Source organism: Leucopleurus acutus (assembly GCF_964270905.1).
Source record: "Leucopleurus acutus genome assembly, chromosome: 12".
NCBI classification, from domain to species: Eukaryota; Metazoa; Chordata; class Mammalia; order Artiodactyla; family Delphinidae; genus Leucopleurus; species Leucopleurus acutus.
In genome coordinates this window covers 79,312,572-79,328,007 of record NC_139154.1, presented here as the reverse complement: position 1 = coordinate 79,328,007, position 15,436 = coordinate 79,312,572, and the positions used below count along the sequence as shown (strand labels likewise).

The 15,436-nt window shown below is 38.1% G+C and overlaps 1 protein-coding gene across 1 annotated transcript in view; it reads right to left on the bottom strand.

The window, feature by feature from the left end:
• Nucleotides 1-13,639, bottom strand: part of PAPOLG (poly(A) polymerase gamma) — a 31,763-nt gene extending 18,124 nt beyond the window's left edge. Inside the window, exons 1-7 of the mRNA XM_082852303.1 lie at nt 13,449-13,639; nt 11,311-11,472; nt 9,750-9,816; nt 5,007-5,088; nt 4,670-4,779; nt 3,411-3,464; nt 1,186-1,297 (exon numbers count right to left, since the gene is read on the bottom strand). Of these exons, the coding sequence (XP_082708429.1) occupies nt 1,186-1,297; nt 3,411-3,464; nt 4,670-4,779; nt 5,007-5,088; nt 9,750-9,816; nt 11,311-11,472; nt 13,449-13,465 (604 nt within the window). The 5' untranslated portion in view covers nt 13,466-13,639. The remainder of the gene's footprint in view (nt 1-1,185; nt 1,298-3,410; nt 3,465-4,669; nt 4,780-5,006; nt 5,089-9,749; nt 9,817-11,310; nt 11,473-13,448) is intronic.
• Between the last annotated feature and the right edge of the window lie 1,797 nt (nt 13,640-15,436).

The following is a 15,436-nucleotide window of genomic DNA, read 5'->3' as shown; positions in this document are numbered from 1 at the left end:
TGGTGCACAACTCTGTGAATATACTAAGACTACTGAATTGTACACCTAAAAAGGATGGATTTTATGGTATGCAATTACTCCTCAATAAAGCTGTTGAAAAGAAAAAGGAAATTGGGCCTCCCTGGTGGTCCAGTGGTTAAGAATCCACCTGCCAACGCAGGGGACATGGGTTTGAGCCCTGGTCCGGGAAGATCCCACATGCCGCAGAGCAACTAAGCCTGTGCGCCACAGCTACTGAGCCTGTGCTCTAGAGCCTGTGAGCCACAACTACTGAACCCGCGTGCCACAACTACTGAAGCCCATGCGCCTAGAGCCCATGCTCTGCAACAAGAGAAGCCACCACAATAAGAAGCCCGTGCACCGCAATGAAGACTAGCCCCCGCTCGCCGCAACCAGAGAAAAGCCCGCGCACAGCAATGACGACCCAACACAGCAAAAAATAAATAAAATTTTAAAAGAAAAATAAATAAATAAATAAATGAAAAGAGGCTTCCACCAGAAAGAAGATTATTAAAAAAAAAAAAAAAAAAGGAAATAGTCATCAGTCAAGTTTTGGTGTAGTATTAAAGAATATCCACAATTATCAGAAAAGGCTATGAAAATACTTCCTTTTCCAATTACATATCTTTAAGAGGCCAGATTTCTTCCTGTACTTCAATCAAAACAAAATTTTACAAGAGATTGACTGCAAAAGCAGATATGAGAATCTAGCTGTGTTCTATTAAGTCAAATATTAAACAGTTGCAAAAATGCAAAAAAATAAAAAAGCCATTCTCACACAAAAATGTATTTATATTCACTTATAATGGGTTTACTATTGTTATTTTAAAATGAACTAATAATTAAACACCTTAAAAATTTCTCAGTTTTTATTTCTAATATGATAAATTGATAAATATAACTCACATAAACAGAAGATCTTGGGGGGGGTGGTCCTCAAAAAATGTTTAGAGTATAAAAGGGTCCTGAGACCAGTAAGTTTGAGGCCCACTGCTATAAACATTTCAAGTAAATTTGTGTTTTAAGATGCTTAAATGTGATCAGATTACTTGTATAAAGAAAATTACATCATTTTTAACTGAGTTTGTCTAATTCTTAAAACGTCTATTAATAGTTTTGCAAAAAGATCTCTATTCGTCTAATTGTTTTCAAGTAGGTATCTGAGATTTCTCTTTAGAAGCTTACCATTTAGGCTGCGAATACACCTTATATCAAGGCTTCTCAGTCGAGAGTCGTCTCTTAGATCTAAATTATCTGATATGGTTTGTATTGACAGTCTTGCAAAGACTAGATCAATCTTTGGAAAGATGGAAAAAAAAGAGAGAGAGAGAGAGAGAAATATTACTTTTTCTCCTTTTAGTCCATTCTCCCCCCTTCCCACCTCAAAAATGTAAAAAGTTCTAATTATTAGTTTGGGAAGTTCTACCAAAACTTCCAAAGGCCTATGCAGGTAATATCACATTGGAAAATCACTGCAAAGTTTTGGGAGAATAATTTTCAAATTAAGAGAAAGCATTTTAATTTTGCCAATCATTAAAAAAAATCAAAACCTTGTAAGTGAATTTCTAGATAAAGATGACAGATCCAACACATTTACATTCACTCCCTCTTGAAACCCCACTAAAATACCAGCAAAATTTTGTTTTGTTTTTTTGTTTTAGTTTTATTTTGTTTTTAAAGGCATAACCCACTAAGTCAAAGAGAACAGAAGGAGACAATGGTAAAAACCATGAGATCTGGAAAGCAGATGGACAAATGGTAACAGACTCAGCAGATCTAAGGAAGCAGAGATAAAACATTATATCTGGGAAATAAGGACAGGAGGCTGTAAATAAGTTCTTAAATAAAAAGGAACATTTAGAGAATAAAAAAGTATTCTTAGAAATTAAAAATATGATGGCAGGGCTTCCCTGGTGGCGCAGTGGTTGAGAGTCCACCTGCCGATGCAGGGGACACGGGTTCGTGCCCTGGTCCGGGAAGATCCCACATGCCACGGAGCGGCTGGGCCTGTGAGCCATGGCCACTGAGTCTGCGCGTCCGGAGCCTGTGCTCCGCAACGGGAGAGGCCACAACAGTGAGAGGCCCGCGTACCGCAAAAATAAATTTAAAAAAATTAATTTAAGAAAATATGACGGCAGAAATGGAAAACAAGAGAACATTTAGAAGATGAGAAAACCCCAAAAAAGCAGAACAAAAATATGAAGATGTAGTTATAAGTGGGAAGGAAGAAGTAAAAAAAAAAACAAAAAAACCAAAAAACACGGCAGTCCTGGGGGTCCAACATACAAATGTTAGGAGTTCCAGAAAGAGACAGAAAACAAAGGCGGGCAACACAATTGAATTCAATACAATTTCCAAGAACTGAAGGACAGGTATTTCCAAACTGAAAGAACTACTTGAGTGCCTTAGCACATTTGGTTGAAAAGACACATACCAAAACAAAGTGTATTACCATAAATTTTAAAACTATGAAGACCAGGGAAAAAAGAAGAAAAGAAAATCACACAAGTGGCCAAAAAGGCAAAATAGGTCACATAAAAACCATGAGTAACCAAATTGGCCTCACACTCCTCAACAGAGTGTGGAAGCTAGAAGACAATGAAGCAAGGCCTTCAAAATTCTGAGAAACGTTATTTCCCACCTAGAAGTCTATGCTTAGCCAAACTATCAATTTGGTGTGAGAACAAAATAAAGATATTTGTAAACATTCAAGATCTCAAAAATATGTGCTCTTTTTCAGGAAGCTGGTGGATGAGTGCCACTAAAATGAAAGTAAGTCAAGAAAGAAGAAAACTCAAGAGAGAAGCAAAAGGAAATCCCAGGATGAGAGAAGAAAGATGTCAGAATGACAGCTGTATGTCAGTCATGGAGAACAATCAGTGTGGATTAGAAGAAGTGAGAAGAATCAGTGAGATATTTTTTCAAGACGATAATGACAGGACACCTGAGAAATCCAAATCTATTTAGCGGAGATTTAGACAACTAGGAGAGACTGAATTTGAATTAGTCAAAGTATAAACATCAAGCAAATAAAACACAAAATATTAACTCCCAAGAAAACAAAAGACACACAGCAAAGAATGGTAACCTAGTACGTTTTGTGCTCAGTTTTGAACATTATTTATAAGACCATAATAATATAAACACTGAATACTGCTCCAACTAAAACTATAATAATATAATTATTTTAGGAGATTATGGGAATGAGAAGGATGTGTATAAACATCTTGGGGGTAGGGATGGAGGCTGGTTCCTTTTCCATGGTGAGGAAGGACTCACCATGACTAGAGTATTTGATTCCTTAAAATTTGTGCCTATATAAGTCTGATTTTTAAACTATAAAACAAACAAACAAACCCATATAGGTTAAATAATTCAATTATAAAGTCAGAAAAATATTTAACACTTACTTCAATTCCATCAAATTCAAATTTTATAACAGGCACAAAGGCATCTTCTACAGCCTATAATAAAAGAAAAAAATTATAACAAATAAGGTGTAATCCTTTATCCTTCCCAAATGCCAGTAACATGAATACTTTTTCTCCCAATTTTTATTTTAACTCAGTAGGAAAACTGAAAATTTTCTTAGTTTCTCATTCTACCCAAGCAAGCACTTCTACTTTGTGACCGTGTTGTTTAAGATACGCAAAATGTCCATGACAGTAGTTACCTAACATATTATCCTTCTAAAAATATTCATCAGAAACTGGCAGGCAGAACTGCTATCATCTGGGTATTTACTATTTGTTGAACTTAGCTGAAAACTGATTATTTACAAAAAGCACTAGTGTTAGATATTAAAATATCAGATCCCATGACTAATCTATCAAAAAAAATCTGTATCATTTGGATTTAGTAGAAACGTTTCTCTGAGCCTTCTTTAATCTCCCAACCTAACAATTTTTTTTTCTTTTTTGTAAATTTTTTGGCCCCACTGCCATGTGTGGATCTTAGTTCTCTGACCAGGGATGAAACCCTCGCCCCCTGCACTGGTAGCTTGGCGTCCTAATCACTGGACCACCAGGGAATTCCCCAACCTAACAAATTCTTAACCTCCTTCTCCATTCCCAGCCACCCAAATAACACAAATCCTCTGAGCTTCGCCTTATCCAAGCACTTGAGATTGCATTAAAACTACCTGTTTGCTTAGTACCCCCAGTCCCTCCCTCACATAAACTATCTTGTTCACTCTTGTATTTGTGGGACTAAGGCCAGTATCTGATGAATCATTGGTGCTGAAATTTTATTTGCTGAATGAATGGCTAGATATACACACATAAAGAGTTACTAGTTGAACCTTATACATAATGAGCCATTTGCTGTGCACCAACCATTTATCAGATATTATAGTAAATGATTTATGTAAATTATCTCATCAATCCTCCAAAAAACTTTATAAGAATGTTATCACTAGATCTTCATTTGATAGCTAAGGAAACTGAGACTCAGAGAGAATAGGTAACTTGACCAAAATCCACAAGCTAATATGTGGTAGATTCTAGATTCAACACAGGTGTGTGTAACTAAAAAGCCCATGTTTTCAGTCATTACTGTTATTTTAACAAGATACAGCAACTTCTTAAGAAATACATCAACCATCGTAAGGCCTAGCTTTTGCAGTTATCTGTTAACAATTTCAAAATATTAAATATGAGAGGATACTTACTCTTAAGTTTCTAATGCCATCTTGATGTTTCAATTTTTCAAAAAAAGACTGAAAAAAATCAGATCTCTCCACATGTCTTGGAGCAACACAAAGTGCATCAATGTCAGCTCCTGCAAATCAAAGTATTTATTATCAAGAACAGTATATTGAATATGTATTACATTTTTGTATACACAAACATATGTACAGAAGAAACTACGTAAGATGAGTATAGGAAATAATACAGTACTCTAGTAGTGAGATAATGGGAATTTTTTCCTCTGTATTTTCTAATTATGAACAACAAATAAGTTTGTTATTGCAAGTTCTTACCAGTAAAACATAGAAAAGCAATTACCTTTGGTGTGTACTCCAAGCCTATAGGAGCCAAAGGTGAAAATTTTTCCACCAACAGTAGCCACAACAGAAGGTGGGAGATTCTAAAATAAAATAAAAAAATTTTTAAGGCATTCAACTGTTCAAATTATATAGCATTAAAATTGTCTAAATGCTCTAATACATGTTGACAAGGATGTGGAGAAAAGGGAACCTTTGTAGACTATTGATGGGAATGTATATTGGTGCAACCACTGTAGAAAACAGTAGTAAGGTTCCTAAAAAAACACTAAAAACAGAACTACCAGGGACTTCCCTGGTGGTGCAGTGGTTAAGACTCCACATTCCCAATGCAGGGGGCCTGGGTTTGATCCCTGGTCAGGGAACTAGATTCCACATGCATGCCGCAACTAAGAGTTTGCATGACGCAACTAAGGAGGCCATGCATCGCAACTAAGGAGCCAGCAAGCCACAATTAAGGAGCCTTTGAGTCGCAGCTAAGGAGCCCACCTGCCGCAACTAAGACCTGGCACAACCAAATAATAAATAATTAAAAAAAAAAAAAGAACTACCACATGATCCAGCAATTACACTCCTGAGTATATATCCAAAGAAAATGAAAACATTAATTTGAAAAGAGATATGCACCCTCATGTTCATAGCAGCATTGCTTACAATAGCCAAGACACGGAAGCAAACTAAGTGTCCATCAACAGATGAATGGATAAAGATGCAGTATATATACAGAATGGAATATTAGCCATAAAAAAGAATAAAATTTTGCAATTTGCAACAACGTGGATGGACTTCGAGGGTATTACGCTTAGTGAAATAAGTCAGACAGAGAAAGACAAACACTATATGATATCACTGACATGTAGAATCTAAAAAATAAAACAAACTAGTGAATATAACAAAAAAGAAACAGACTCACAAATACAGAGAACTAACTAGTGGTCACTAGTGGGGAGAGGGAAAGGGAGAGGGACATGATAGGGGTAGGGAATTAAGAGGTACAAACTACTATGTATAAAATAAATAAGCTACAAGGATACACTGTATAGCACAGGGAATATAGCCAATATTTTATAATAACTATAAGTGGAGTATATAACCTTTAAAAATTGAGAATCACTATGTTGTACACCTGAAATTTATATAATATTGTAAATAAACTATACCTCAATTTAAAAAAATTGACTAAATGCTACTGATATGTACTACATTTGTCAAGTTTGGTGACCTGACATTTGTAAAAGTACTTCAGAGCTTTTTTGATTGCAGCTGAAGTAATGAAGGTATTTCCAGAGGAAAGACAAGACAAATTTGTGTCCAGTATACATGCACACATCTCTATCTTAAGAAAAACATTTTTTATCACTTGACCCTACCTGTCCCCCCAAATTACCTGATTTGGCTCCATCACTCTTAAAAGTCACCAAGGAACTTGCAACTACCAAATTAATGCACTTTCAGCTCTCTACAGTTATCATACTTTTGACTATCTCCCCTTTACTATCTCCCCTTTAGTTTTTGTGACAGATATGCTTAACTTATTGATTCTAGCTCTGTAATATTTCTGCAAGAAAGTGGGGTAATTCTTGACATGATCTCCTTATGAGACCTAATCTAACAACTTTAATTAACATATTTTTGGTTGTACCAGAATTACAATGCTACTTTTCACCTCTCTCTAGAGCCAATTCTAACTGCCCATCAGATATTTTCACTCAGACTTTCTGATCCACTTCAGTATACATGCCTGAAACCTAGCAAAAAATTCTTCCTATGATAAACCAGGTATACCTCCTGATTTCTCTATTTTTGTTCCTTATTTTCCTTACTGCCCATACCTATAAGTCATTATTATTCTTCCTGGCTTACCAATTCTTAGGTTATATCCCTCACATGTCACTTCCTCCCCACCCACTCCCATTCTGTGCTATTTGACAGTATCATAAGTTACCCTCTTGCCATTAGTCTTTATTTCTTACTCCATTTTGTTAAAAATTCACTGGCTGGTGTTCTTAAATTAACTCTATTACATAACTCTTCTGCTCAAAACTTGCCAATGCATTCTTCTACGGATACTGATCCTTGGATCCCAAGGACTTCCACAGTATGCTCTTAAGGATCTTTCTTGCCTTGTCTCCTAATATTCCCTTCTGAAGCTCCAACTGCCAACACGTTACATAACCTAGTCTCCTTTCCATTGCATTTGCCATTTTCCTTCTCTCAAATGCTTGCCATCCTCTCTGGGTATCTCAATACCATCTATTTTTCAAAGATCACTTCAAGTTCCACCTCCCTCATGAAGCTTTCTTTGATTATCCATCTTGTAACAAGCTCCTTTTCCCCCCTGTGCTCCTCTACTGTTATTATCTTTAACCACTTTTATACTACATTTATTGACTTTTTTTATTCTGTGTATGTTAGTTCCATCTCTTCAACTATATTTGAATTCCTTGAAGGTGAGAACTATGTCTACTACTTCTATTTCCCCAAAATGCCCAGTCCAAGTTCCAGAGAGTAATATCTGCTAATGAACTTGACTAAAAGTATCTGCATAACAGGACATTATGTTTGTTATTTTCTGTTTAACGGACATGTTTCAAGAGTACCACAAATAATAGCTAGAAAGAGTTAATAAAATTATTGATGACTAACATGAATCAAAAGGATAGAGAAGCCCCTTTTAGTTTACCTTCCTACTTTGAAAAGCATGATTTCTTCTTGATTTATGAGAAAGTGATAAACTGAATCACAGAGTAAAGTATTTTCCCCACAAACCACAGTATTTAACTAAAATGATTTGACTTGGAGTTCTGGACTGTTTAAACTTTAAATATTCCAACTGTGTGTAGAATACTAAAATGATCTTTGATCTAACTCAAATCCTTCAGATATTTTTCAAACTAAAATATGCATAAATGAAAGGGAATTATAATGATATAAAAAAGACCAATCACCTTATCTATGCAAATAAAGATGTTAAAACCAATTAAAATTTTTAAAATGATTACGTATTTTATTTTCTTTGCTTAAAAAATGCCAAACAGTGGCAAAGCCTCAAATTTTTAACAATGGTTTTATGCCTAGAAATTAAATGGAAACCAGCTACTGGTCTTTGCAGATTAAAGCACTGATGTGAATGAAATGAGGGAAAAAGCAATTTAAATAATTAAAAACAAAAAAACCTTTTGACCTTGGAACAGATTCTACTGGATTTTTCTTTTAGGTGCAAAAAACCACACAGTAAGAAAATTAGTTAGGTGTATCTCTCAATAAAGTAATCTAGCCTCTTTTGTGAATAGTTTAACACTTGACTTCCCTTGATGTATCCTAGAATATGGATGGGAGCAAAGACCTCAGCACAACCACATCAGCTGACATAAAGACCACACAAGAAGTCATAAAGCTTGATACTCTGATTTTAAAATACTTCTAGCAAGTTGTGTATCTGGTTTGCATACCCATAGCAATTATGGGCTGACATTTATTCAATCCCTGAGCTCTATCCTGAGGTTGCACAGGTGAATAAGACAGGTTTATTTCTTAAGGAGTTGATCAGCTAGTAGCAGAGAAACAAGCATGATTTTTTTTTTTTATTACTCATGACTAGCATTTCACCTGCTCAGAATTCAACCTAACTGAAAACCTCTACTATTGATAACCCTGCTGTGAGCTCAGAAATGAGCCAGATAGTCATTTGGCAGCAAAAGTAAACAGCGTAAAGACCATTTATTTAAATTCAACGATTGTAGATTAGCACAGTCCCTCATAACCTTATTCAGAGCCCATTTTTTAAAAGAACCAATTTTATATATGTATCATAAGTACAGAAGGAAATAATAAAAGTTGTAAAAGAAAGAACTCTAACAGGTGTTTATCTAATTTCTAAACTGATGCAGATTAATGGGCAGAAAGGGATTTGACAGAGAGAGACACTACTGCTGTGAGCCATTAACTTTCAGCTGAATGCTGTTAAGAGATGGGAAAACTGTAAAAAAAAAAAAAAAAAAAAAAAAAACCCTAAAATTTAAAATACAACAGTTTGAGCCACTTCGTGAAGGGGCAAATAGTATTACCCAGTTGAACATGCCCTACACCTCATTTTACTACAGCCAGTAAAATAATATTCATAGTGATGATTCCCTGACAAATGAGAATTCAATTATACTCAAAATACTCTAAGAAAGCAAGAAAAATGTAATCGATTTTAGAAGAAAAATAGTTAAGCTACCAGAGGGGGGAAAAAGTTGTGTAAGTATAAATTAGGGTTTGCAAACTCCTATGTCTCATGGGCCAGGCAGGAATGCAAATGACGAAAGTATACACATAAGAAACACAGAAACTGATAACTGACAGTTGCTGTGTCAGAGAGAGCAGTGAGTGATGGGGACCATGAAGCACTTAAGGGGAGGAGCCCAATGCCATTCAAGCCTCTTCCTGCCTTGCACAAAGGAAGGCCCAGTGCTGCCAGACCTGGTATTTCACAAGAAGTCTGAAATCTGGCTTTTAAAGTAAAATCTCAGTAGTTAAATTTTGATCTACTACATGTGAGTCAAGCAAGACATTTATGTGAACTCCAGTCAGACACTGGCTACCTCTGGGGTAAATCCTCACTTATTTAGGACTCAATATCTACACCAATTCATTTCCAAGTATACTAAAAAGTTTTAATGTATTTCTGATTATTCTCAACTCTGCATCTTACTACCAGGACATAATGAAACTATGAATTCAATTTAGTTTAGAGTCTTACCTTACTCTCACTGACCTCAGAAATCCATTCTTTTACTAAATTGTTCAGTTTACCAAGAACAACCAGCCTATAATAAAAAATAACATGCTTTAGATGAAAACAAACACACACCAAAAACAAACTATTTTAAAAAGTAATTAAACATATAGGCAGTACCTTTGTGTTGGTGCTAGAGTAAAAGTATATTATACACGTGCTAATGCTATCACATCTGTTGACACATGGCACATCTCTTTGGCATTCTTAGGTTCCTAAGAGTTCCAAAGAGACGATAAATGTGATTGATAGTATTTTGGTCTTTGAGCTATTTTCAAAATTCAAAAAGCCTAATAAAAAAATCAAAATTACCTTCAATAAAGCTGCAGAGGCCAACTGAACTGTCAACTTTCTTGGCCTTACTATGGAATAAAATCAATTCAGTGTGGTGATAATAGAGGTTAGCATTCTCTCACTGACAGTTATGAGTTTTTGGATAATAAAAACAGGTAAATAATTTATTGGCTAATTTTTATAAAATTTACTTAATAAAAGCAATTTGATATTAAAACAAACTTGCAACCAATGGCATATCCAAATCCAGATTTAAAAAAAAAAAGAAGAAAGATAGAAGAGTTTAGGCATCTCAAAGATAACACATGAAAAACTGAATTCCTGATCTGTCCGAACCTGCTTCTCCTTCAGCCTTCCCCAGGTAATGGAATCCCATCCTTCGAGATGCTGAGACCAAAAATCTTGGCATCGTCCTTGACCCCTCCCCTCCCACCCCCTCACATTCCACAGTCATTAAACCACCCTACTTTTAAAATACATCCAGAATTCTACTACTTCTTATCACTTCCACTGCCATCCCTAGTTCTGGCCACCATCATGTTTTTCCTTGGGTTATTATAATAGCCTCCTAACTAGTTTCCCTGCTTCTGCCTTTGACCCCCCTTCAGACTATGCTCGGTAAAGCAGCCAGAGTGACTATGTTAAACATGAGTAAATCATGTCAATCTTTTGCTCAAAACCCTAACAGCTTCCCATCTCACTCAGAGTAAAAGCCAAAACCGTTATAAATGGCTTTCAAGGTCCTAAGTGACCTTTCCTTCCAAGCTCCTTCCCACCTCATTTACTTTAAGCCCACATTTCCCTTCTTATTCACTCTGCTTCACATACCTAGGCTACCCTGCTGTCTATTTCTTAAATATACCAGGTACACTCCCACCTCAAGCCTTCTGCCTAGAATGCTCTTTCCTCATATCCACATAGCTCCTCTCTCACCTTTAAAATTTCCCTCAAATGTCAATGAGGCCTTCCCTGACAACCTCCTCTCCCAGCTTCATTCTTCTCAGCAGCACTTGTCAAGTGTAACACTGTATTTATTTTACTTACTTGGCTAATTGTTAGTTTCCTCCTCTAACCTTCAACTAAAATATAAACTCCAGGAGGGCCAAGTTTTCTCTTCATTTTGTCATTTTTACATCCCTAGGCAGGGACATAATTGGTACTTGATATATGTTCATAGAATTAATGATTAAAGAATGTACTATAAAATATTTTGCATTGTTAAGTGACATACCTATGGTTCAATTCTTCCTCATCTTCAAATACTCCAAATGGTTTCATGGCATCAATTAATTTCTGTGTGTAAATATGATCAATTTCTTTTGGACATGCCAAGCTAATTGGAGAGGTGATTCCATAATGCTTTTGTTGACGCTGGCTGTCCAGCACGGTGTTTCTGTTCAAGAAAAATGAAACAGCAGAAAAAATTTAAAGTACCATATACTGATACATTAAATCTCTCAATCCACTCATTACTTCAGCTACCTTAAAAGTTTAGTAAGTACTAATGGTTGGAGCCCCGCTTTTCTTTTTTAACGAAAAAAGGATATTTTGTGCTTATGTTGATGAAGGACTATTCATACTGCCTCAAGCTTTCATGGTTAGGATGTCTTTTCAAGCCAAAAGCAGCCTGTGTTGGCATCAGGACAGCTGTACCAACACCACTCAGCTCAAATGCAAAGAGCCTGAATGGGAGCTGGGCCAGGGCCACCTCCACTACACACCCTGCAGACTTAAGTCAAGTACCATCTACAGTCAGTCTTTGAAAAGCAGTCAGCCACTTGAAAGAAAGCTCTAAGTAAAAACAATGCCCCCCCCAAGAAACAAAAACATCCCATTAGCAGGTCCTAGTGAAATAGTCTAGCTTTTAAAACGCAATCGCAACTAGATTTGTTCCCAAAACATACATTAACATTCCTTGCTTGCATCAGAGTTTATAGTCCTAACATTCTGTCACTCTAGTTAATTGTTTTCTTCATTGTCTAAGTGAAGTCTATGACACCAGCTACCTTGGGCCCCACTTTCTTATCTATATGCTGAAAAAGTTGACTATCAAGGTCCCTACTAGCACTGAAATTCCAAATCCATTATTCTGAACCTCCCTCATCTAGACAGGAAAACAAGGCAAGCAACAGAATTCCACATTCCCTTCCACTCATCAATTCCACTTATAAGTAAACACCCTTGGAGCAAGTCTAGTACAAGTGTACAAGGAGACATGTACAAAAATGTTCACTGCCACACTGTAACACTAAAAAACAAAAAAAAAACCTTAGAAATGACCTAAAATAATCACTAACAGGAAAAGGACTAAATTAGGGTGTATCCCTACAATGGAATACAATACAGTAGTACGAAGTAATTAGAGCTGAAAATACTATCATGGACAAATCTCAAAGATACTATGTTGTACTAAAGAAGTTGTTGAATGACAAGTGTGATACTAGTTACATAAAGCTTAAAAACAAGTAAAACAATGCCGATTATGGACACATACATATGTAGTAATAGCATAAAAAACATGCAGCAATAAGCATCAAATTTGGAACTGTGGGGAACTCTGGAGAGGGAAGTGGATGGACCACTGAAGAAGGTAACAGAATCCTTCAGATGTATTCGGTATGCTTGTTTTCTTTTAAATAAAGATATGTGTGTACACACACACACACACACGGAAAGTTATGCTTTGGGAGAGATGGATGGTGGCTACACAAATGATGCTTATGTTATTCGCTGCATTTTTCTTTATGTTTAAATTATTTCCTAATAAACTAAAATGTAAGAAGCTACAACAAAATCTTGCCAAGCACGGACACTGTTTCTGACTTATCAAAGTATGAGCAGGAGGTATAGACCGGCAGATGTACTGTGGATAGGTGGGGAGACCAGGGAGACCATAGTCATTATGAAAGAGAAACCCATGGGCTGGGATAGGTCATTCACTCCAGGAGACGTGGAGACAGCCGGTCAGGAAGGGAGGAGGGGGGAGGGAGGGGGATGGTATTTGCGCCAATGCAGACAGGAGCAGAGACCGGCTCAGACAGCGCTGGGGGCAGGAGAGTAACCGACAATTTCTCCCCACGGACACACGCGCCTCTCTTCCGCCGCAACCTTGTCTGGGGGCGTCCTCAGAGGTAGGGCAGCCAGGGGCAGATGGGGACTCCTGCAGTCCCCGAGTCTGTGCAGCGGTGACCAGGTGAGCCGCCGGGTGTAGGGGAGGTGCCCTTGCCAAACGGCCGGGAGAGGGGAAGGAGACCATTCAGAGAGCTCAGGGCACGGCGCGAGGGGCAGGGAACAGAAACGGGTGCCAGGCCGGCCACCCCAGCCCACCCCGTTATGCCTCGCCCCCAACCGCCGGCCCCCACCACTTACGCAGACATCTCTTTCATCGCTTCCTGCGCCTCCCTCACCGGCGAGTCTTTCGCTCTGGAGTCCTGTTCTTGCTCTTCCCTTCTCCTCCTGTCCACTTTCCTCCGCTCGCTTGTAGCTCGCTTGCTCGCTCACTGTCTCACTTACTACGGCCGAGGCATCCAACCGAGTAGTGAAAACACCAGAAAACCGGCTCTATTTATGACAATACAGCGCGGCCGACGCCAATATGGCGCCTCTTCCCAGCCTGCCCCTCGCCAGCTGAGGACCCGCCCCTGAAGGCCTGGACCCGCCTTGACCCCGCCCCCTCTCCCTTTGGGTCCCTGGAGGCTCCGGTGGCCCCGCCCACAGAGGCGCCGGCTGCGGCTGCCGACACCGGTGCGAAGGAGCGTTTGGTCCCCTCCTTTGTCAGTGGGACTGTCAATCCAGACTAACTGCTTGGAAGGTAATTTGGAACATGTTTTCCTTGTTTCTCTTATTCTCTTATGAAAGCCTATTTCATATATTTTTAAAAACTCCACAACCTTGCCCAGCGAATACTATTTTAACTCTTCCATTATACCACACTTTTAATTTAATCGGTTATAGTCATACATAATCTAATTAACCCACTCGTGGAGGAGATTATGTCGTGAAAAGGTCACACCCAGGAACGTGTGACTTTGCAGTTACCCCGGAGAGAAGCAAGCTTGTAAATTGGAGGCTAACTGTTCACCTCTAAGTACCGCCCCTGGTTCATGGCATTCTAGCAGTTAGGTGACGGAGGTTGATAGGAAGGCTGGCAGTTTGCAATAAGGGGGATAAATACAAGGCTGAATCAAAATCGCACACTTTCAAATAGTGGAGATCATGTTCCATGTGAGTGTGAGGATGAAAACGGGAAAATGATGACAAATTTTAAAACGTTAAAGGGCAGAAACAATTTAAAACACTAAGTCGTTACAAGGAAAAGAATGTCAAGAAGCTTTTTCTTGGAACGTGACACGGTAGATAGAGAAGATAGAATCATAGAGAAGACAGAATTAATCATTCAAAAATATTTATTGATAATCTAATCTGTGCCAAGCACTGTGTGAGGCTCCAGTGATTTAATTGTGCATAAAACCAGATGTATATTCTTTAATTTTATGGAGTTTAGAGTTTAGTGAGGAAACAGTCAAATATAAGTGATATTCTTCTGTTGTAGAACTAAATCGCCTACTATGTGTCAGGCACAGGAGATACTTAATTCCCGCTCTTGAGAATTCACAGTCTAGTGAAGGAGAACAAGCATATACAAAGATCATTAAAATATGGTATGGTCCGTGATAAGATGGGGTCAGGGCATTTAGGGAGGCCTAAAGCAGGCCGCCTAAACTTGAGGGCTGGGATGGTCAATAGTGGCTTCCTGGAATAGGGTATTCGCTGATGGAGGAGTTAGGGCAAATTGCATACATCTGGCCCTGGGCCCTGGTAAAAGCACCTTCCTGTTCTCTTGGCACATGGGCCTCGAGGGTCCCTGCTGCCTCTAGGTTTTGTCTAGGGCTCATTGGAAGGGCTTGTGGTCTCAGCCCAGAAGCATCACAGGGCTAATTCTTCTCCCACCTCTCCCCATCTCCCCAACAGTTTAGGGAATCTTGCCAGACTGGGAGACAGAAAGTCTCCTTTCCTCAAGGTTTCTAACCAAGACATTTGTTACTAGTTGCATAGAGTTCTCTTCAGGGCTCAGCCTTGTTTCAAACCCCAAAGCCAGAAAGAGTTGCAGGTTGATTCTGTTACCTGCACAGGGCAGAGTCCTTAGCTCAGCGCCAGGAACATAGGATTCAATAAATCTAACTCTTATTTACATTGATTACCATAACTCTTATCTCCTAATTTTTCTCTTTGTTTATGTATTTAATTTTGAAATATTTCTTTTCCTTCTTGCCTTTCTTTCTTTTCTCTTATAGAATGCTTTTGTTTTGCTTTTTTCTCTGTATAGAATGCTTTGTTTGCTCTTACCTGCTGCAGTA